Below are 23,004 nucleotides of genomic sequence, written 5' to 3'. Positions count from 1 at the left end.
TAACTATATAACCTCTGAAAAGAATCTTCTGCACTTTTTTTTCTTAATTTCTCCAAGTCTTTTGGGTTTCTAATACCATGATGTGAATGGACACCTTTTCCTAAGTCAAAGTACAATTAAAGTTGATGAAATTAGTATTGTTTCATTCTTTGGTGTCAGCCAGAAGTGCTCTTCACAGCACCCGCATTGTGCCCAGTAATGACTCATTCTGCAGTTCATACAGGATTACATGTATTGTTAACATATCTAAATACGATTATAGATTCTTTTTTATAAGACCCATTGCTCCTACTACTATTGGAACTGCCTGGTATCTTTCTTCCACATTGCTCTCATTTCTGCCTGAAAATCCTGATATTTTACAAGTTTTTGTTTCTCTGTACACAAGACACTGTAATCACTGGGTGTGGTGATTTCAATGATCAGTGCTACTATTGTCTTCTTTTCATGGACAACTATATCTGGTTTCCTAGCATCTATCTTTTGAACTGTTGGCATTGGTGATCCTATAAGATGTAGACTTCATTATTTTCTATGATGCTTTGTGTCTCATGTTTCCAGCTTCTTTCAGCCACTTCAGTACCATAATATTTGCACATGCCCCAGTGTAGCAATCTTGCCACATTATTATGCCTTTCAGTATACAGTCCTTCTGCCATTAGTATGTCACAACCAGCAACAAGGTGTGCAACTGTTTCCAATTCTGTTTTACAAAACCTACATTTGCCTATTTCTCCCACATGTTCAATGGACTTTGTAAACCAATGTGTACATAGCCTGCTATCTTGGGCCACCAATATTAACCTTTCATCTTTTGGTTTGAATTCACCTCTCCTTAACCAGTCCTGTGTTCGATCCTGATCAACATGAAGCTCTTCCAGAAGTTTTCTTTACCTGCAACTATATTTATGCATTTACCACATTTCTTGCCTTCTCAGCTGGTCCTTCACCTTATATTCTTTCATTTTTTAGCACATTCAGTTGCTGCCTGATTTTTATCTACTTCTGGTTTGATTTCCTTTCCTGTTTGACACCGATATGCTTCTTTTAGATTAAGCAGAGAAGTCATCTTAGATTTATTCTCTTCATGTTAAAAATCTTTCACTATATTTCGGTCTTGTGAGGTCATCAGATATGTATGCAGTCCCACAATTGCAGATCTATACATGTAATCAATTTCAAGGAGGCCCATCCCTATTTTGGAATGGGGAATATGTAATCTTGGTATGCACTGATTTTTATAAATCATTTGATGAGCATGAATCATCCATCTTGTTTTCCTTTCTAATTTATCCAGCGCATTCTAGGGCCAGTCAATCACTCCAAAACTGTAAGGACAGGAAGAGCAAATTGGTTTATAGCTTGAATTTTGTTCCTAGATGTCAGTGCTGTTTTCAAGATTAACTTACGTATTCTAAAGTATTCCTTACCAAGTTTTATTCACATTTGTTCATATTTTATTGTTGATCCTTCATCAATTCCCAAATATTTATATGCTCCCTTTTGCTCATGTTCTTTTATATCACATTCTTGTCCCAAACTGATGTTTTCTTGGTGCTGCAGTTTTCCTGCTTTAAAGTTTGCCTTTGCACATTTATCAAGACCAAATAATATTCTTATATCATCTGAAAAAGTTTTGACAACATGCAGTTGTGCTTTCACTTCCTCATCTGATGAGCTATACAGTTTTAAATCATCAACAAAGAGAAGATGAGAAGTCTTTACACTTTGTTGTTTTCTAGGAGCCAAATTGTAGCCATGGCCTAAGCTGCTAAGTAAACAGTTTAATGGGTTAAGGGCAAGGCAGAATAGCAGTGGTGACAAAGAGTCATCCTGGAATATCCCCTTTGAATGTTTATCCCTGGGATAATAATCTGTCCTTTATTATGGCTTAATTTCAATGTGGACTGCCACTGTTTCATGGTCACTGTAATGTAGTTGATCAGTGTAGGATGTATCTTATACATTTTTAAGCACTCTTTTATCCATGAATGTGGGATACTATCAAATGCTTTTTTGTAGTCAAGCCATACCATACTTAGAGTCTTCCCATTTTTACAATTCTTCACTATTACTTCATTTAACAACAAATGATCATTTGTTCCATATGAATTTCTTTTATTTGCCCTTTTGTTCTACTGCCATAATTGAGTTTTCTTCTAAATGACTATAAACTCTATCAGCATTAATTCCAATGTAAAGCTTATGCGTTGTCGGAAGGCAAGTTATTGGTCTATAATTTTTAGAGTAGCTTGCAAGTTCACTCTTAAGTAGGAGCATTGTTTTTCATGTTGTTAGCCAGGTTGGTGTCTGTTTGGAATGCGCATATAAATAGTTCTTACACATGATTAAATCTTCATGCAAAGATGTTAATACTTTTAACCAAATGTTAGGTACTGCATCTGGGCCTGGGATTTTCCAGTTAGAGGATTTTCTTAACTTTGCTTCAATCTCTCTGACTGTTACTTCATGCCATTTCATATCTTGTACATCTGAACTTCTTATTCTTTCTTTTACTTCTTCTATCCATTAGCATCTTTGTTATGTTCCACAGGATCTTCATAAATACTTCTCCAAAATGGATCTATTTCTTCTTTTTCTGTGGTCTTTCAGTTCCATTTACTTTGTTTCCCAGTTTTCTATAAAACGTTTTGGGTCATCAATAAATTGCTTATTTTGTCCTTTTTCTTTATATTTATCTGAGTATCTTCTATGTTTTTCCACCGGTGCTGAGATTTTTAGTTTGCTTTTTGCAATAGTGCATGATAGATCCTGGTCTGTTCTAATACTGTGCATTGTTTTTATCACGTCTATCTTTCTAAGAAAATTTGTTGATCTCTTTCCTCTTTTATATTCTTCTAGTCTTAATTGCTTTATAGTTTTCCGCTTTTAAATACTTCCATGATTGTATTCAATTTCTCCCCTTCCTTTCCCTCACTATCCCGTGTTCTTGTGGTAGAATCATATCAGTTATTAATTTAGCTGCACACTGATATATCCTGTTTACTTCTGTTATATCACATGGATCTCTATGGGCAGTCCTAGTTACTGTATTCATTTGTTTTATCAAACTTCTTACTTTTTGGATTTTATTGACCTTCTGCCATCTATTTCTTTCATTGATCTTAATATGTCTATCTATCTCCATTAATTCAAGCAGCTCTTCACTTAGCTCATTTTCTTCTAAAGTCAGGGCACATTTTTTGTTTTCCATTTCCTGCGGGCATTCTATACAAAATTCTATAGCATCTTCCTGTGGTACATTCTCTTCAATTTCACCCTGTGCCATCCGTTGTTCTATCATACGAGAACTCACTAGCCTATCACTCCTCAATATTGCCTGTGTCAAAATTTCCACAGTTTCCTGTCTCTTCCCTTGCTGTCCACCTTCAAGTCAATGTTTATACTGGTTTCCTGTGGAAGGCTCTGGAAAGAATCCTCTGCACTCATGTATTTTTTGTAATGTCCAGCCAGTCTCTCTGATACAGGGATAAATGACTTCAGATTGCCTCCAGAGACAGATAATCAGGCCTCCTTTCTGGATTACTGATAGGGTCTGTCAGAGAAGGAATCTCTAGACCCCTGGTTCTGTGGGTCTCCTCTGCAATATGGGTGGTGTCTTCCATTTGAGTCTCCCTCTTCTGCCCTTAGGGGAATTATAGGTTCAGAGGTGTTTACTAGGCTAACAACCACAAGGGCCTTTTTAAGCCTAGCCATGCATCCCAAATCTCTGACAAGTTCAGATACCTTTAACCATGGACCTGGGAGATGAACCATTTACAGGCTATCTGTGTTCATTAGAAGCATACGTGCCAAACCAGGGATCAGTTTCCAGTTTCTCATCCAGTTGTCCAAGTTGCACCTGAATTGGGTTAGGGAGGAACTCTGCTTCACATGGATGGGGAGCCTGTTCCATAGACTGGGTAGTCTCTGGGGTACATACCCATCTCTCCAGTAGGTCCTATTTATATCACAGGCAAGGTTTAAATCTTTAGAATGGGTAATTCTAGTGCTGTTTGTTTTGTGGATATGCACGAGGTACATCAGAGTGGGGTCTGACAATGCCCTGTATGCCAGGGATAGATCTCCCCATAAAAGCCTGTAGGAGACAGAATACAGGGACAGGGCCTTGAGGTGGTCTGCTCAGGACATATTACTTACATTCTGTATTCTTTTAGTGACAAACCTCTGTGGATGTTTCAATTGTTGGATGTGCCTGGTTAGGTACATACCAAAGGGGGCATGATACTCAATGATAGGTCTGATGAATGCTGAATACAATGGAATAATGACTTCCTTGGACATAGATGCCATACCTTTGTTTATAAGATAAACAACGCAGAATGATTTCCTCACCACTGTAGACACATAATGATCAAAGGCTAGATTACCATCTATGTGTGTCTCTAAGTCCCTGACTACTGGGTCAACTTTAAGCGGTGTATTGTCAATATGATAGTTACCAGGGATGGATGACTTTCCAAAGAATACTATTATGCATTTTTTGGCATTAATCTTTAGTCCATGGCTCTGACACCAGTTGTTTGTCTATGTCAGCCCCTCCTGGATAACATTTGTGTCAGTGTGAGATTCAATGACAGCTCCTAATTTGCAAACATCTGCAAATTTAGTCAGCTAGAAACCACTGACATCTAAGAAGTAAATGCAGAAAAGGTATGGTCCAAGGACTGATCCCTGAGGGACTCCACTCATGACTGGCCTCTTTGTAGAGGTGAACTCCCCAATTCTAACTTCCTGGGTCCTGTCTGTGAGCCAGTTAACCTCTTGAGTTTGTCAACAATGCCCGAGCTGGGTATTATGTCAAATTCCTTAGCCAGGTCAAGGTAGGCAGTGTGAATAATTTTGCCCTCATCCATTGCTTTGGTGACCTTCTCAAAGAAGTCCACCAGGCTGAGTAGGCATGATCTGCCTTTGACAAAACCAAACTGTGTGAGGTCCAGTGTTTGGAGGTCTACTATATCTCTGTTGATCATCTCCATGATAATTCTGTCCACGGGGATCTTGGAAAGGACCCTAGAATTTACTGAACCACATTTTTTGACCTCCTCATTGATTCCTGGAAAAGGTTCTTTGAGGAGTCAAAAAACATATTCTAGCTACAGAGATGGTCTTTCCATCTTGCTCACACCTGGAGAGTGAGTCCTTAACTTTAAGGCTGAAGAAGTCACAAGTAGAGTCACTCCCAGATTCCTTCAAAAGGAGCACTGATGAAAGAGGACTTGAAGGGCTCTGCAAAGTCACACAAGTGCATCCAGGCATGCCTCCTAATAGAAATGCTTGAACCAGCCCCCTTGAGATACCTTTAAATGCATGGGAGATAAGCCTCATGAACTAGTTAGTGATGGGTTGAAGGGTAGCCAACTGCGACACCACAGAAGACTGAGCCTCAGGAGTACTAGTCCCAGAGAAGGAGTTTGAAAATTCCTTAATCAGATCCCAGTCTAATCTGATGAAGTGTGCTTATGTGCCAAATAATTCAGTGATCTGAGTACAAAGGTTGCTGAAACAGACACATGCTTCCCAAATCTGTCCAACACCCTAGACTCCCTGTTAGGGGGATGGACAGAAGAACTTTGCTCCTTGAGTTCTTTCTTAGTGACTTCTGCCACAACCGTGGCATCTACTGGAAGTCCCTTGCTCCAAAATTCCTTACCTACAGGTGGTGACAAAATCTGGTCTGGTCTTTTGGGGATTAGCTCAGCTGTGTCTGGTTCCTTACACACCCCTGCTTACAGATCAAATCAATGAGCACTTCAGTGGGCAGAGTCACCCTGGAGGTAGATGGGCCAGAACAAAGGCCTCCAGGAATACAGATTCCTCTTTGGAAGGGTTATCAGTGGACTAACAACCCATCTGCTTAAGGATTTCTAAGATGTCTCCAAATGAGACATCTTCAAGTGGAGATCTTGGGGACCCTTCCCCATCACTGAAATCTGTATCTTCAGTGATGGACTCCTGGTGAGAGTCTGAGTGCCTCCTCTTGCACTTCCTCTTCTTAGGTACTTCTTCACTGGGGTGTTCCAAAGAAATATCAAAAGAAATAGAAATACCCTGCTATGAAGCCTGGAGACTTTAGCTGTCTGTCCCTGTGGACTGGAATGATGACAGTTAAGGTGCAGAGACAGATGGGATACACAGGGGAGGTCTGAGGAGGGAGGAACTATCCATCCTGCAGAAGCAGAGAACACTCTCTTCACTACCTCAAAAGCAGAACACTCCAGGGAGAAGGAAGTCGACGGAACTGAGAAGGCAAGCTTCCAACCCATCAGCTTCCCCTGCTCTGAAGACAATCCACCTGAGGCAGAGACAAGAGCTGAGCTATCCAATGCCAAAACTGAGAGGGACAGAAAGGGCTCTGACAGCTTCGGGAGTTGACTCTAATGTCTTGGATCTGACAGGGACAGCTTGGCTGCAAGAGTTCTCCAGCTCTGAAGCACTCGGAGATGATGTCCTCAGAGAAATCCTTGCAGCTGAAGATACTATGATCTTCAGATCCAAACTAGATGGATCTGGATGACTTGGATCCAGGAACTCTGAAACAAGAAGTTGGATCAGAGAAGTACTAGCAAGAGGGTAGGAGCTGGGAGGACTCCCATCTGAATCTGCACAAAGAGAAATTTCCTCATCATTCTGTCCACATCAGCCTTGGTTAGGCTTCTGGAAAAATGAGATGATGTTACTGAGGGAGATCTGGAGCACTGGTGGGATTCCAAAAAAGGACATGATACCCTAGAGGGTATCAGATCTATGTTTCCTTGATAACAACTTTGGATCTAAAAGGATAGGATCAGAAGTTGATTTAGTCTCAGATGCCAGCTTTGGAGAAGGAGCAGGCATTGAATCCAATTTTTTAAGCTCTTTCTTTGGGGGTTCCCTCACTGGATGAAGGAAGGGGTTGAGGACCCAGATGGTCCCAAATGTTTGCCAGAAAGCTCCTTCTGCTTTGGTTTGGGGGGGTTGAGCCCCAGGAAAAGCTTCCAAGAAAGAGGGAGGTAGCAAACATTTTAAAATCAGTTTGTTTTTCCTCTTCACTATGGCCCTAGGGATAAAAGATTTACAAATCTTGCAATCTAGTTGAAGGCGATCTGGGCCCAAGTAATACATGCATAAGGCATGATAGTCAGAAAGCAGTAATTTGTGACTGCAGTTCTGACACTTTTTAAACCCTGCTGGCTTATCAGGCATTCTAAACAACAAATAGCAGAAAAAAAAGAAGAATTTGTTTATTTATATATATATATATATATATATATATATATATATATATATATATATACATATATGGATCTAGGACGTTTGCTGGAGTGAGCAAATGACTGAAACCCAAATGGCCGGGCATACTTACATGAAAGTGATTTTTACTGAAGAAGCACTTTTGCATAAGTAGGCCTGTTGCCAAGGCTGTACTACGGGTAAGGGAAATTTCACTTTTCCCCACTGTAGTGCAGTCTCGGAGGGAGAATATTAAAGTAGGGGGTGGGGGGGCACAGCCCCCCACATGGGGGTTGCAGGGGGAGAATCCCCCATGCAAAAAATGTAAATCTAGTGTTTTATTTATTTATTTTTTGTAACATGCTTTAACAAAAGCACTTTTTCGATAAAAGCCCTTTCATTAAAGTGTGTTTGGTTATTATGGATTCGGACATTTGCTCACTCGATATGTGTATATATATATATATATATATATATATATATATATATAAAAACAAAGCAAGGGAGAAATATAGAGAGATACAAACAATGGTGTCAAGGATACACTTATGTACATAAAAAAAGTTAGTGGAAAGGCATACTGACTATGGTAAAAAAGAGTACACAGAAGTGTAGGAAATAGAGGTTAATGCAGACACTACAAAAATGAAAGCTAAATATAAAATTATAAATACAATAATTTTTGACTTATGTCAAAAACAAAACCTCTAAGCTCAGGAATTCACAGCAACCACATCTGAACACAAAAGTGTCAAACGAGATCATCTGGTATGTTAGGGGATGGAGCATTACTGGTAAGGAAGGAGCTCGAGAGTTTGTTAGTGGCCATGAGCTGAAAATAACATCCAAGCCAGATCCAAGATTCAGATCCAAACTAAGTTTTGAGGAATGAATGAAAATTGACAACATCACATACTATGTTTTCCTCAACAGTATTTACCCAAAGTTTTAAGCCTGACAATTAAGTAGATCAAAAGAAATCAAAGATAATGGGACATTTTGAGTTGTGGGACCAAAACCTGTTTAAAAATTGAAAAAAAGAGGTTAACCTTTCCATTTTAATTGTTCTTTACTGATAGATCTAGGTAACATCTGGACCATAGACTGTACACCCTCAAAAGGTAGGGTCTATATCACATTGTCAAACTTTTAAAAGTTCGAACGTCATATAGTCAACATTAAACTGTTCAGGTAGGTTTTTTTTTTTTGGTTTATTTTTTTAATTACATTTTTGAACTTTTAAAAGTTTGATCATATGGTGTCAACCATATGATGTTCAACAAAGGTATCAGGTGCATACTGATTTGTCTTCATATATGAAAACAGTGTTCCAAAAAGACTGACACCATGAACATTCACTGATATGGCACTATTAACAGAATAATGCTTTTGTGATGTACTCATATAGAGCTTTTGCCTTATGGTACTGATCGAAATGGTAAAATTGGAGCTATGCTTATAGTCAAACAAAAAATATTTCCATTTGGAGATGTTTTAAGAAATGAACTTCTAAAATGAAAGCACTCTTTCTTTTTAGGCTTAGTGGCTAAACTAGCTGACCTCCTCCACCAGTGGCTGGCATGTTCATTGCTTTCTTGAGATTATAAATGTTAACTCCCTCATACAATTAATTAACCATCCTGTTAGGAGGCAAAATACCCTTAATATTGTCTCAAACATGTTTTGTTCTTGCACACTGCATACTTTTTCTCTTCCCTCATTATGTCAGACCATAACTCAATGACATTGTTTTTTGCTTTAAAATGATGATACTTCCCTTTCAAATACCTCTGTGTTTAGTGACTTCTCAAGCAAATCTTTAATTACTTTAACCTTAATGAGTTGCACTTCCACTGCTGGACTCTGCTAAGGTTGATAGGCAACCACAAAGTCAGTGAATCCAAACATTTATTAAAACAAAAAAAAAGTGTTCTCTAGCACCTCGGCCACTGGCCATTGAAGAGTTATCTCAACATTCCACAAAATCTGCTTATATTCCAACAACCATAAATCATTAATTAACACAATTAAATAACATCCAATAAAACCTCACATTTAATTACAATAACAATTTTCAATTGCTTTCAAGATTCAGACAAGTAGGGGTCAATATACCATATTTTAAGATTAAAAACTATTTCCTTATAAAGCAATTTATTTTTTAAATCCACACCATAAAATGCTTTAACCTTTTCTAAAATAGTACCTTTTAAACAACTTTCATCCCCACCATGATATAAATTAAAACAAACAGCTAAAAGGCTCTCCATTTTTTTTTATTTCTTATATCTTTTAAATGTTCCTGCAACTTTACCTTGAAGGCCCTTTTAGTTTCCCTCCACATAAAACAAATTACAGTCACATCTCAATACATAAAGAATGCCCTCAGTTGTTTTCTTTCGGCTTTTCCCAGTTATGATTGGCAGTTGATGTTTTATGGTGCCGAGGTGCCAGCCCGACACCCAACCTTCAATGAAGGCACTCCCATTCACACATGTCTTTCAAATGCCACTCGACAGCAGGGAGGACATGCAGACTTCACACAGAAGGTGCACCAGCCAAGAATCGAATGGGAGAACCTCTTGCTGTGAAATACATAATTTGGCCTAAAATCAACCTTATTAATTTGAGTAAATGTTCTCACAGTATATTTGCAGATTGAACAGTGGCCATCTGGTATCAAACCCATATTCTGAGGTGTTTAACTAAAGATACTTCAGGTAAAAAGAAATGACTATGAACTATCATGTACTTGATGCCTGTGCCTCTGATTTCTACTCCCACTTAATGTGTCGTATTAATAAGTAGTTCCAATCTGCATGAAACATCCTGGAATTTTAAAATAAAACACTTGTGATGGAATAAACTCTATGACAAGAAAACTTACCTCATGGTTAAAAAGGTCACAGTCTATTGACCTGAAGAACACACTTCTGAAGGATGTCTCTTGGTTCTTAAACCTTTGTGCTGTGTATTTTGTTTTATTTTAGTTAGTCGGTACACATTGCTCCATGAATTTCTTGTAGTTTAGTTGTTAAAATAAAACATGTCAGTGTGTCGGATTAATATCTTAAGATATCCCCTGGTACATGAATAAATTTCCACTATATGTCAAGCAGAGTATCACCCTTGCCACCTTCAAGGCAAACATAGATCTCCTGGGTCTGTCATGTGCTCCCCTTCTCAAAGGTGTAGAAGCTTTGAATACAGTTGATTGTTTAGACTTTCCAATGGTCTGTAGATTTATTGCCTAGTACTTCCCTGTGAACCTATAAACCCGTGAAAATGTCACTCATATAATTAATGTTTATTACTTAGCAGTGAAAAGGGAAAAACTGTGTACAGCATGACTATACAGCCATAAATTCTAGGAAAGATAATTTTTGACTGTAGTAATTTGACTATTTAGTACTGTCAAACATATACATTTTGCAAAAGTGGTAAAAGTGACTGTATATCCAATATGTTACATACCATGGAATGAGTAATATACTTTATATTTATGGTTACCAGATATTTAAGGAAATACCTCAGAAACATGACAGACCATATCCTGTGTCAATAATTGGCCACTGAAGTTTAGACTAAGAATAGTCTCATAGCTGATGATATTTTCTGTACTGTTCTATGTGAACTACAGTATCAGGTTGTTTTTAAGTTAACAATTTCCACAATTAAATTTGCAATGATGTGCTGCCTTAGAAAGTAACTGCATGGAATGGTACAGACAAGATATCATGCCATAAATATGAAATGGATACAGGGAAGCAGTTCAGAGTTTGAGATGTTACTCCTGAAGAAAGGAAACAGTTATTAAATAAACATCAGGTAGTGAGGTACAGTGTTTTACTTCAGTTCTGGGTATGTGAGGTAGTGTGGGAATTGCTGCAGCTAGTGCTATTACATCAACTGTACTTATTTTTCACATTAAGGCCTCAGGTCAAAAACTAAAGCAGTTTGCTGATACATACAGTAAGTCAGGAGAACTGGCTGAAGATACTGAAGGAATAGTATATTCAGAAATAAATAGTTAGTATTGTAGGACTAGGAACTAGCTTTACAGAAAAATTATTCAGGATTCCATTCAGGGGGAAAACAACAACAGCTGCACATTTTGTTTTTCTGTATAAAAAAAATGTGCCATAGTAACTGGACTGTTTAACATATATTTTGGACATAACAAATAATATGAGACTGTATGTACCTTGGTGTATTTCTACACACTTGTAGAATGTGTAGTTTCCCCCAGAAAGCTAAACTGTTCTGAAGGTTTCAGAATTGGGGGTTCTTGCAGAAGATACATAGCACCAAAATGTAATTTATATTGTTTTCACATGTAGCATAGCAAAATTTTGTCTAGATGTCACTCAGTACATGCAAAATGGTGGAAAATTGTATAACAGGCAAATAAAAACCCAACGATAGCAGCCTACTGAATAGCCAATTATTCTTCAAGATGGCAGAAACATTCCATGCAGTTCTTTATAAGGATAAATGATATTCTCTTCTAAAACCACCTCTGAACATGCACAAGTACTGTAATATTGAATATGGTATTGGACATTTAACTTTGCTTTCCAGTGTTACATGGCACACAAATGTTACTGTCTGGCAAAATGTCTAGAGACAACATGCCTAGCAAGCATTCACTGCTTCTGTAGTTTTATAACTTATTTGTCAGATGTGCGGCAATAAACAAACTCAAGCATTTGCTATTTTAACAATGTATAACATGGATTTGGGTAATGGAGGGTTTCCCCACAGTTGGAGTGGTCTAGTTATGAAGACACTGCAGATAATACAAACAGAATAAAAAATAAAGAATAATGGAATATGTTAATATGTATTACACTCATTCAGTGTTGTACAGTTATGGAAACACATTTCATAGATTTAGTTTATCACACTTACCTCATTCAGTTTAGATTTGACTACTGTAAGATAGTTACTTGGTAGAGGTTTACTAGCTAAGACATCCAGGTTTGATATCACTACATCTTTATCCAGGCAGTTACCAAATTCAGTAGGTGTATAGTCTGTTGGGAAGGTGGCACCTTGCATTATGGCTAATGTGATATTTGCAGAAGTACATCCTGTTAAAAAAAGGACATGTCTGATTAGAGCCACTCTGCCTTATTATTCCACATATTCCTTATAAGTATATATATATATATATATATATATATATATATATATATATATATACACACACACAAAATAATTATACTTTGTCTGCACCAATTTCCTACCAAAGGTGTTATTTGTATCATTATTATTATTATTATTATTATTATTATTATTATTACTTTAAGGATCTTAAATAAATTTCATTTTTTTTGGGGGGGGGGGTAATTACTCTGATGAAGTTCCACTATATGGAACAAAAGCACCTAATTCTTTGCTATTAAACTTGTAATATCACTCAGTGCTGGATTTCCTTGTTTTTGATTATTTTCCTTCAGATGTTCAACAAAGATGTCTACTTTGAAGAGTCTCGTATGGGAGCTGTTTAGTAAGATGTAGCTGGTTATTCCACAGCTCTTACAAGGAACATACTTCCATAAGATGCTAAGATCCTCTATGTCTTCCCAAGCTTCAACCAAATATCAAAAATGATCAAAGCGCCAACGTTTCAACACAAGTTAAATAAGAACCACTGTTTCCACAGGGTGCAAGCCCCTCTTTTACCTTCACTCTGCAGAGGCTTTACCCACCTCACCACTTGTACTTAAATATACTAAATCTTTAGTCACATAGCAGCCAGTGAATAAAGAACAAAAAGGCCACACAAACTGCTTCATTGCCAGTGCACAAAAAGAGGTTTTCAGGGCTGGAGAGCAAGCTAGTAAATTATACAGCAGTAGTTTCATTTCTCATCATGTTCATAATATTTTTATTTATTAAAACATATTATTACATTAATAACACATTTTTAGTAAATAAAGCTTCTGCCTACTTAACAGTTTCCCTCATTTCTGTAGAAATCTTTGTACTGCATGATCAGATCACTTTCACTTTTTAATTTATTTTAACTGTTGTTACATTGTTACCATTGTTGCAATATATCATTGAGGTCAGAACAGATAACCCAAAAGCAGCTTTCCTGGTGTTAACTGTAGGAGGTAAATACAAAAGTGGCCATCAAGATTTTTTTCCAGAATACAGATGCTACTGAAATATGTTTAAATCCAAGTGAATTTTGGATGTGAAATCTGACTATGCTACATTCCATTTAAAATATCAGAACCTGAGTATTCAATTCCTCCAAACATAAAATAAAAAACTGTCTTATTTCATTTAAAAATAGCTGTCAGTATAACACTTTTTTCAGTAACCAGAATAACTATAGTTGTCATAGAAGGAAGTAAACAATTAAAAAAAATCCATTTCACCAGTGAAATCTAGCTTCACTATGATCCAAATACAATTATTAACAAAAAGATAGTTTTTAAATGTTTGCTTCAAACATAAACACAGACACTTAATTATGATTAAGATCATTTGCTGTTAAACAGAAGTATTTCAATAAACATTCACATTTTTTGGAAGGATTTAGAAAAATAAGTACAAAAATGGAAACCTGGGAAGTTAATCTATGCTATAAAAACAATTTATTAGCCGAGGCAAATAATGTTAATAAAATGTTAAGATGTAATTCTGATGGCGTGCTTCATAAAAATAATGAGAAGTAAGATAAAAATATAAACTGCATTCCATGCCTGCTTAAATAATGAAATCTTACATTAGTAAACTAAAACAAACACAGGGAGGGGGAATTCAAAATGTGCTACTTAATTCCTATGAGCCTTTTTTTAGATGTTTATCTACTTTTACAATAAGTCGTTAAATTTGACATGGAAATCTAGCAAATAAAAAGAAACGAAAGTCTCAGGGCAATTAATCAACAACATAAGCATTATGTGTTTCTAACTATATCCCATGCTCTCATAACATAATTTAGATAAAAATTTCGATAAAATATATATAGATAATGCATATTAGACTCCAACGAGCCTACGTAAATGTGAATTATCTAACTGTCAGCAGTCTGTACAGTATGTACTTCTGTGAATAAATGTGCACTATTTCACAAATTATGCTTTAGTAAAACATTTAATATCTTCAGAAGAAACTGATGGATTTGGTTCAAGATGTTTTTCCCCAATAACTACTTCTATTAGAACAAAAGTTTAGTTATTATTAAGTACCTTTATTGAATTATCACTTAACACACATGCATAAATAAATTAATAGAAAAGAAAACAAAGCATATTCATATTTTTCATATTCATTCAATGTATATTAAATATGTTTTCTTTCATTTTAAAAATTATTATTCAGTACAACATTACATAAATTGCTCATTTCCACCCTTCTCATAAACACCAGTCTTTCTCCTTTTCATTTTTCTGCATGTATTGTTCCCACAAATTCTATTTCTAGGTTATTTGCGCATTCCATTTTCTAAATATCTCACCTTCACTTATATCCGACCTAGACAATATTTAATACTTCAGTTACAGTTATTTTAGATTTTTATTTCCATTTCCAGTAATTGTTTTTTTTAGCAGCCAACAGCATTAAATTGAGTAAGTTCTTACTATATAAAGACTATTCCAATCCTGTGACCCAGTTCAAAAGAATAATTTCTTTAATTACAACCTGTTGATACCCAGGTATTTCTAACATAACACAGTCATATTAAATGTTTTGACGTATATTTTCTGTGTCATTCTGGCTAAAAAATTATTATAAAGAAAGGGTGGAATCGAATGAATAAGTGATCTATAAATCACATTTCTCAAGCATTTTAACCTTTATGAAATGAGTATAGTTATTAGATTCCAGCAAACTTGTCCAGCATTTTAAATTAAGTTCAATATAATTTAATGAATTCAATTGCTACCTTAGATTAGTTTAAACTGAAACTGTGGGTACCTTCTCAGAATGTAAAACTATAATTAGCAATGTCCCACAGAGTTTTACTCTGGGACCTATCCTCTGTTATATATTTTGTGGACATCCAGACCAATATTCAAGGAGTATGGATATCTGAGTTTGCTAATGTCTGCAAACTGGATGCTAATATTTATTATACAATGACTGTGATTAGTATTCTAAAACATGCATGCTGATTTGCCAACCGAACCAGCATCCCCATTGTAAATCTGACATACACTAATGGAAAAAGGTCTGGTCGCCAGGACTTTTTCCATTAGTATAAGTCTTGATTTTTTTTTTTTTTTGTTTGTGTTAGGTAGCAACGGAGAATGAAAGATCTCTGTTGCTGTAATCTCGCTATGTTGTAAGTTTAACATAGTGAGATATCTTAAAAAAAAAGCCAACAGAGATGTTCCTTTCTCCATTGAAGATATCTCGCTATGTTAAACTCATTTAACATAGCGATATAGCTTTAAAAAAGAGAACAGAGATCTTCCTTTCTCCATTGCTTTTTGTTTAACATAATGAGACAGCTTTAAAAAAGCAACGGAGATCTTCCTTTCTCTTTTGCTTTATCTACACAACTCTGATGTACTGCGTAAGCATATGCATGCGCAGTACATCAGAAAAAGTCCCAGGATAGCAGAAAACCGTGGAAGGGCACCAAGCAGGTATTATACAAAGGCATTATTTAAGAAAAGTAAGTTTTTTATTTTCTTAAATAATGTCTTTGTATAATAGCAATAACCCACATCTGGGTGTGGGTAATGCTAGATTTACCCACAGTTGTCTTTGTTTGGTCACTTGGGCTTCGCCCTCATGACCAAACCACACCAACCGTGGGTATATCTACCATTACCCACACCCAGACGTGGGTTATTGCTTAAATATTCCACTGATACCAAGTTGGTTTACCAAGATTTAGGCTATGCCCACACTCAGTGTTAAGAAAATGGCTTAAAATTAAGTAATAAAAGTGTAGGCTGGTACTGTTTAGCAAATAAGCTGTTCCATCTTCCTTTCATGCCAACAATACCACTATAAAGGCTGGCACTGTTACAAAATAGCTCAGCATATATGTGGATATCTCATTCTCATGTAACCACAGTGTCTTTGCTAGCATTAGAAAATCTTTCTACATGGCCCAATTAATATCCAATGAAATTTCCTCAAATTCTAAAGATGTCATTATTCTAATACTGCATTCTTCCCTTACTAGGTGTATTATCAAGGTCTTAAAGCTCTCATCTGCCCTGACAGATTAGTTTAAACATTGTTGTATTCAATGACCTACTGGCTCATTCATAGTGGCATATGTCTAGCCTTCTATGACTAAAAGGAAACACCTTGTTTGATCTCCTGTACTTTCACTGGGCTTCAGTTATCTCAGATTCTCATACAAGAGACCTTAATCGACATCAACAAATTAACAAAACTTACTGGAAAAAATAGGTTCATAACTAACTGCACTTCTCATCTATGTAAAAATTATTCTCACGTTTTAAGTATAACAAGACTATAGTAAAGTTAAGATGAATAAGTGTCACAAATTCACTCCAGAGATTACCTTCTGATAAATGATGTGAGCACTCCTATTACTGTGTTTTTCCCTAATGGTGTTTAATGGTTAGGCATGTTGTAGTCTCACTAACTGCTTAACTGCTTACCTAGCAACTTCCAGTTTTCTTCTCTGTATGACTGAGTGTGCATGTGTGAGTGTGTGTGTGTGTGTGTGTGTGTGTGTGTGTGTGTGTGTGTGTGTGTGTGTGTGTGTGTGTGTGTGTGTGTGTGTGTCTATATATATATATATATATATATATATATATATATATATATATATATATGGGTTATGTCAGATTACTGAGTTTTCAGAAACATATGTTCTACTTTAGGAAAACTCAAACAAAATAACAAAAATCTATGATTTGGGACAATCTATACACACACACACACACACACACACACACATATATATATATATATATATATATATATATATATATATATATATATATATATATATGGGTTATGTCAGATTACTGAGTTTTCAGAAACATATGTTCTACTTTAGGAAAACTCAAACAAAATAACAAAAATCTACCAAGCCCCCCTGCACCCTCCCCCATGCTCCCTGGAAATTGTATATAATAATTCTGAGATCGCACTACAGCAGGGAAAATTGAATACTCCCTGATCCCCACTGTACCACATTCTCCATACAAATCTTTTGAGTTTTTGGAAAGTCAAACACATGGCCTCAATTATATGAAGTTCAAATTTCCGAAAACTCAGTAATTTGCCATTAACCCACACACACACACACACACACACACATATATATATATATATATATATATATATATATATATATATATATATATATGTGTGTGTGTGTGTGTGTGTGTAGATAGAATCATCTATACTGCTTTATTAGTGCTTCTTTCTTTTCTTTATATAGGCAACTCAGATGTCAGGCTTGTCACCTGTGCGGTAGATGCAGGTGGTGGTACGGACTGTCCCAATTCTAGTGAACATGTATCTCACCATGCTGCTGTTGTTGTGCATTTTATCTATTTGATAAAAATATGAAAACATATGCCCAAATATTATTCTAGGCTACCAATGGCACTGAAATATATTATCCTTATTATATGTTTACTATAATTTGTATATCATCAGTATGAGAAATCAGTGAATATAACTGAATTATTTGGGAAATGAAATTACTTCCTCAGAATTGATATTTAGATCCTTTATGGACAACTTTATGGTGTCTCAAGTTTTTCAGTTAAAGCATGTGCTGTATAGTCTAGACTTGCTGGCTACAGCTGGCATGGAATATTGCTAGGAAGAGGGGATATCATCTATTAACCCTGCTGTACCTTATCCTGTGCACAGGATACCATATATAGCCACTTTTTTTCTTTTTTTAGAAGTGTTGTGATGTATGACCTATCACTCTCTTAGGTGTAGTACATATCAATCTGTACTTATGTTTTTAATTAGTGTTGGGTTACTAAGTACTAGCATGTCTGTTCCTCCTATGTCAGATGAACAGACCACCAAATTAAGCATCATAAAGTAGACTTAGTAATCATCAGCAGCCATGTTCTCCCACTTTGATCAATGCTGTTGCTCATTATTTCCTTACTCAAAATTATGTTGACTGGTTTCTAGTAACGTTGCTGAATATCAGTCATTTAATTTTATGGCAACCAAAGGATATCTCATGGTGGCAGTGCCAAACAGAGATCACCTTCCACAAACATACATACATACATACATACTCAGAATCAAAAACACTGGAACCTGGCTGACCACAAAAGAAATAACAAAACCTTGGTGTACACAACTCTTAATATCAAGCTTTTATTGAGGACTTCATCATTCTGAAGTGTGGTATTAAGAGTTGTGTATGCCAGGGTTTCCTTATTTCTTTTGTGATCAGCCAGGTTCCAATGTTTTTGATTCTTAGCCGGTTTAGTTCACTGGATACGGATTTTGTTGTGCTACATATATACTCACTGATAGTGCTATATGGTCATCTTTGAATAGTAGATCTGATAAATACACTAATGCAAGAATAAGCAATTACATAATGGTGCTCTATGGTCTGACAGAGCACATCTATAACTAAGGAAATGTCAATGCAAACATGTGTCTGTATGATAATATGCATACATGCACAAATATGTGAATGGTTGTGCAGCTTTGTGTGTTCATGTGTTCTTCTGTGACACCTTATAGTACAGCAAATAATAATGCACAGACTAGTCATATGACTGCAAAATACTGCTTTCTTCATACATCATTTAAAGTAAGAAGTTCATGAAAAATTATGTGAAGTGCAGTAACAGTAATAATGTTGTTATTTGTTGTTGTTTAGTCATTTGCAAAATCTGACTCTTTGTGACCTCAAGGACTTTAGCATGTCAGGCCTGTCTATCAAGTTATACCTCTTTTAAGTTCTTGCAAATTCATATTAATTACTTCAGAAGTGTTATGCAACTACCTTTATTTCTGCTGCCACTTTCTTTGTTTAATCTTAATATTTCCCAGCATCAGTGTCTTCACTAATGAATCATGTATTAATATTATATGACCAATATATTTGAGTATTAGTTCTACTATCAGTAATTACGATGAACAGTCTAGATTTATTTCCTTAAGAGCTGACAGATTTAATGTTATTGCAGCCTAAGATACCCTCAACAGTTTTCTATAACACTGCAGTTCAACAGCATCAATTTTCCATCTCAAAGCCTTACTTATAGCCTACTTTCAAGTCATCTGCTACCACTGGGAAAAACACAATTTTGATAATAGACTTTTTTTGGCAATATGATGCCTTTGATCTTTAAATCTTACTCAGAGATTACAATCAGTCTGGGGCTGGTTTCTCCCTTTCTCTCCAGATCCCCAATAAGACTGCTACTGGTACAGTTATAGGGTACAGATCTCAGTCGAGTAGTCAAGCCAAAACATCCAGTGCCTTCTCTGTCCAACCAGTGCTTTGTGTGCCTGCCCAAGTAGCTACATGCACACACTTTGAGATTTGGTTTACATACAAACACACAGACACTCCTGGGGAAGGCTGGCACAGGTTATCCAACTATGCCCCCCCCCTCCTGCCAGGCTATAAATTAGGAATCACTACCACCAACTACTCTTATCAGGTGCTAAAAAGGCCCTTCCCAAATGGTGTCCAATTTCTACTGTGCAATATTATTATCCAAATAGTAAGTGGATGAAGAGCAAGGCTTATTGGAGTGGCTTTGTACAGTATTACCAAATGCATGCAAGTATTCTAGAGCTTAAATTATCTCTACACAAAACAGCCACAGTTGAAAGGATTAAAATATTTAATAATAAATAAAAACACAAGACAAATCTTCTCAATTCAACACAGTGCTAGTCAAGAGTTCAGAAATCACAGGAAAATGCTTAAAATAATACTGTAGAATAGTCTGACATAAATATAGAAAACAGCAAGACTAAATCTGACTAAATTCCTATCTAACTCTAAGAGTAATCCCAGTTCTAAATAAACTTACATACAGAGCAAAAGCAGAGTACTGGTGAGTGATGTTCTTCAGACAAAATCCAAAATGTTTTCTCTTTCTCTCTGAGATCCTTAAAATTGATGATACGTCACTGCTGACTTACTTTAGATTACATCATTCTTGACACTTTTCTGTTTTTTCAGGCTACCAGAAACCCTAAATTTACATTTCTTAGTTTTCTTAGTAAACTTGCACTGGCCAGGACGTCATAACAATAAAATACATTATACATGTAAAACCTTGCAATTAACTCTGGTGTCAAAACAGCAGAAGGAATTCTTCAGTCCAGACATTATGTCTCCGAGCTTTGAGATCAGTCATACAATACTTGACTTAGCAGCTTTCTTCCAGCACAGTGCACTGTGGTTACATTTTTGAAGTTCAACATTTAACACAAGCCTGTGGATTATATTCATATTTACAATGACATAGAATTATCTACAAATTTCTATCTAACTAGGTTGGCAGACTTCACATATCTTCACAACTTGTAATACTACTTTCCCGCTCTTGAACTTGTCAGCTCTTCTATATTCATTGGTAGTTGTTGCATCTTGTTCTCCATACAGATTTCTCCAGAGTCAAGTAAGATGATGCCAGTTTGTCACAGTTTGTTACGACCTGCACAGTCAGTCTTTAGAGTAATCAATAAAGCAGACATAAATATTTTTGTAGAACCATTGCTTTATCCATTATACATCAGATACTGGCAATTTGACCTCTGGTGCTTGTGCCCCTTCTACAACCAGTTTGTACATCTGGCAGCTCTCCGTCCATATATTGCTGGAGTCTAGCCTTGAGAATCTGGAGCATATCTTTGCTAACGTGAATCAGCTGCAACTGTTTAGTAATTTGAACCCCCCTTTTGCATTCCTGTTATTGAGGCTGTAATATAATTCTACCTTTTCCATTTGTATTGCCAATGACACATTTTCCAAATTTGCTGGAAAATTCTTAACAGCACTGTAACAGCATCACTGTGAAGGATTTTAAGCAACTCCGCTGACATTCCATTAATTCATGTGACCGTGTTATTGGCAGGGCTTTCTACAGCCCATTTAACTTCAGTCTCCTGGACACCTGTCACTTGGTTAGGGAACATATCATTGGCTATATCAGTGATATTAGGGTCCTTCTTATTTAGCTGTTCTGTAGATTCCTGCTACCTCTTTGTAATGTCTCCTGCTTCTGATAGGCCTCTTGCACCATTCTCTTTTATAATGCCCATTTTTGCTGGACGTTTCTATTAATATCACCAATCTTCTTGAACAAATAATTTGCCTTTGCCATTCTGTTTCTCTCTACAAATGTTTTGTACTGCATATTTAAATACACCTTTTTACTTCTCCTTGCTCTTGGCTGAAGCTCTGCATTCATTTTGACATGTTTTTTCTATCTCCATTCTCATTTCGTCTGCTTTCCTTGACACTTTTAAAGTCTCCACAGACAATTGCTTTTCTTTCTTAATCTTCTTTCTGTTTGGAATATTTCCTGAGCAGTGACTCAAACTTCTGTTCATAGTACTTTAGGTAATCTATTCAATACGTTTAATCCTGCATGTCTATTCTTCAGCTCTACTCCATATTCACATGGAACTTGCAACTCACTGACCAAGATGCTTTCATGCTTTCTTTAAGTTAATTCTAAACCTTACAAAAAGGTGATTGTCTGAGCTATAATCAGCACCAGGTCTTGTTTTTTCTGAGTGTATAAAACTTTGATTTAAGTGGAGCATCTTTGGACAATGTTATTAAAGAGGCTGGCTTTAAATGTCAGAAGTTTATTCCAAAATTTAATAATAAAATTGTTATGGTATTTTGTAATTCAGTGAATCAAAAATATGAAGTTATGTTCACAATATTATATAAAATATAACATCTAAAAGTTATCAGAATGCTTTGAAGATATTAGAAATCGATGACTTATGGGAGGTTAAACCAGCACATAAGGGAAACATTATTATGCATAGAATAACTTATGAGGGTATGTATTTGAAATTGTTAAATAATCTTTAAATATATTTAAGGTTAAATAATAATCGGTTGAATGAAATACAATCTAAGGTAATATCAGCCACTGAACTAATGATTCAGAAGGGAATTATTTCAGGTAAGATGGGACAGAATCATATTGTTTCAATTCTATGCATACCTTTGTTTTAAGCTTTATCCAAAGTTCTTAAGAGTATGTTTGATCCCCTAGAGGAGCCAATTGTATCTCATATGAGGTGGCCCTCTGGAGAAGACAGGTACTCATTTGGATATGTTGTTGAAACCTTACATCTTTCAGATGCATTCTTATGAACAAGTGAATGGAATACAGTGGCATATATTGTTTGCTGTTGTAAATGGGTAGCAGTTTAAGAAAAGAGAGAAGAGTTGAGAGAGAGCATAGAGGAGAAAAAAAAGAAAAAAAAAAAATAAGTACTGAGGCAGATACAGTAATAGAAGAGAAGAGAGGAGAAAGTGAAGTAGTAGGAAAGTGCAGAGTAGAGGGGAAAGTTAGAGGAGGGTAAAAAGATTAGTCAGGTTTTGAACAGGAACAGAAGTTTTTGTGGCTTCGACTTGCTTTTTTTAATATTATGAGAGGCAGAGATGTGAGTAGTGGGGAAGAGGATTATAGTTCCTTCATTCCAGTTCCATAGTACAGTATTGATTATTAATTATTATAGTTTATCAGAGTTATTATAGTATAGAAGGTAGCCATTAAGGAGTTTGAGCTAGTTATAAGTTTAGAAAAGAAAAGGGATTAAAAGTTTAGAAAGTTT

The 23,004-nt window shown here is 36.0% G+C and overlaps 1 protein-coding gene across 1 annotated transcript in view; it reads right to left on the bottom strand.

Moving 5' to 3' along the window:
* LOC122816734 (mesothelin-like) overlaps window positions 1–23,004 on the bottom strand; it is a 464,103-nt gene that overhangs the window by 159,231 nt on the left and 281,868 nt on the right. Inside the window, exon 13 of the mRNA XM_044089728.1 lies at window positions 12,145–12,326. Coding sequence (XP_043945663.1) covers window positions 12,145–12,326 — 182 coding nt within the window. The remainder of the gene's footprint in view (window positions 1–12,144; window positions 12,327–23,004) is intronic.

Source organism: Protopterus annectens, chromosome 12.part0 (assembly GCF_019279795.1).
Source record: "Protopterus annectens isolate FY-2018-M chromosome 12.part0, PAN1.0, whole genome shotgun sequence".
Taxonomy (NCBI): Eukaryota; Metazoa; Chordata; order Ceratodontiformes; family Protopteridae; genus Protopterus; species Protopterus annectens.
The sequence above is the reverse complement of the archived record's forward strand: the minus strand, read 5'-3'. Positions and strand labels throughout refer to the sequence as shown.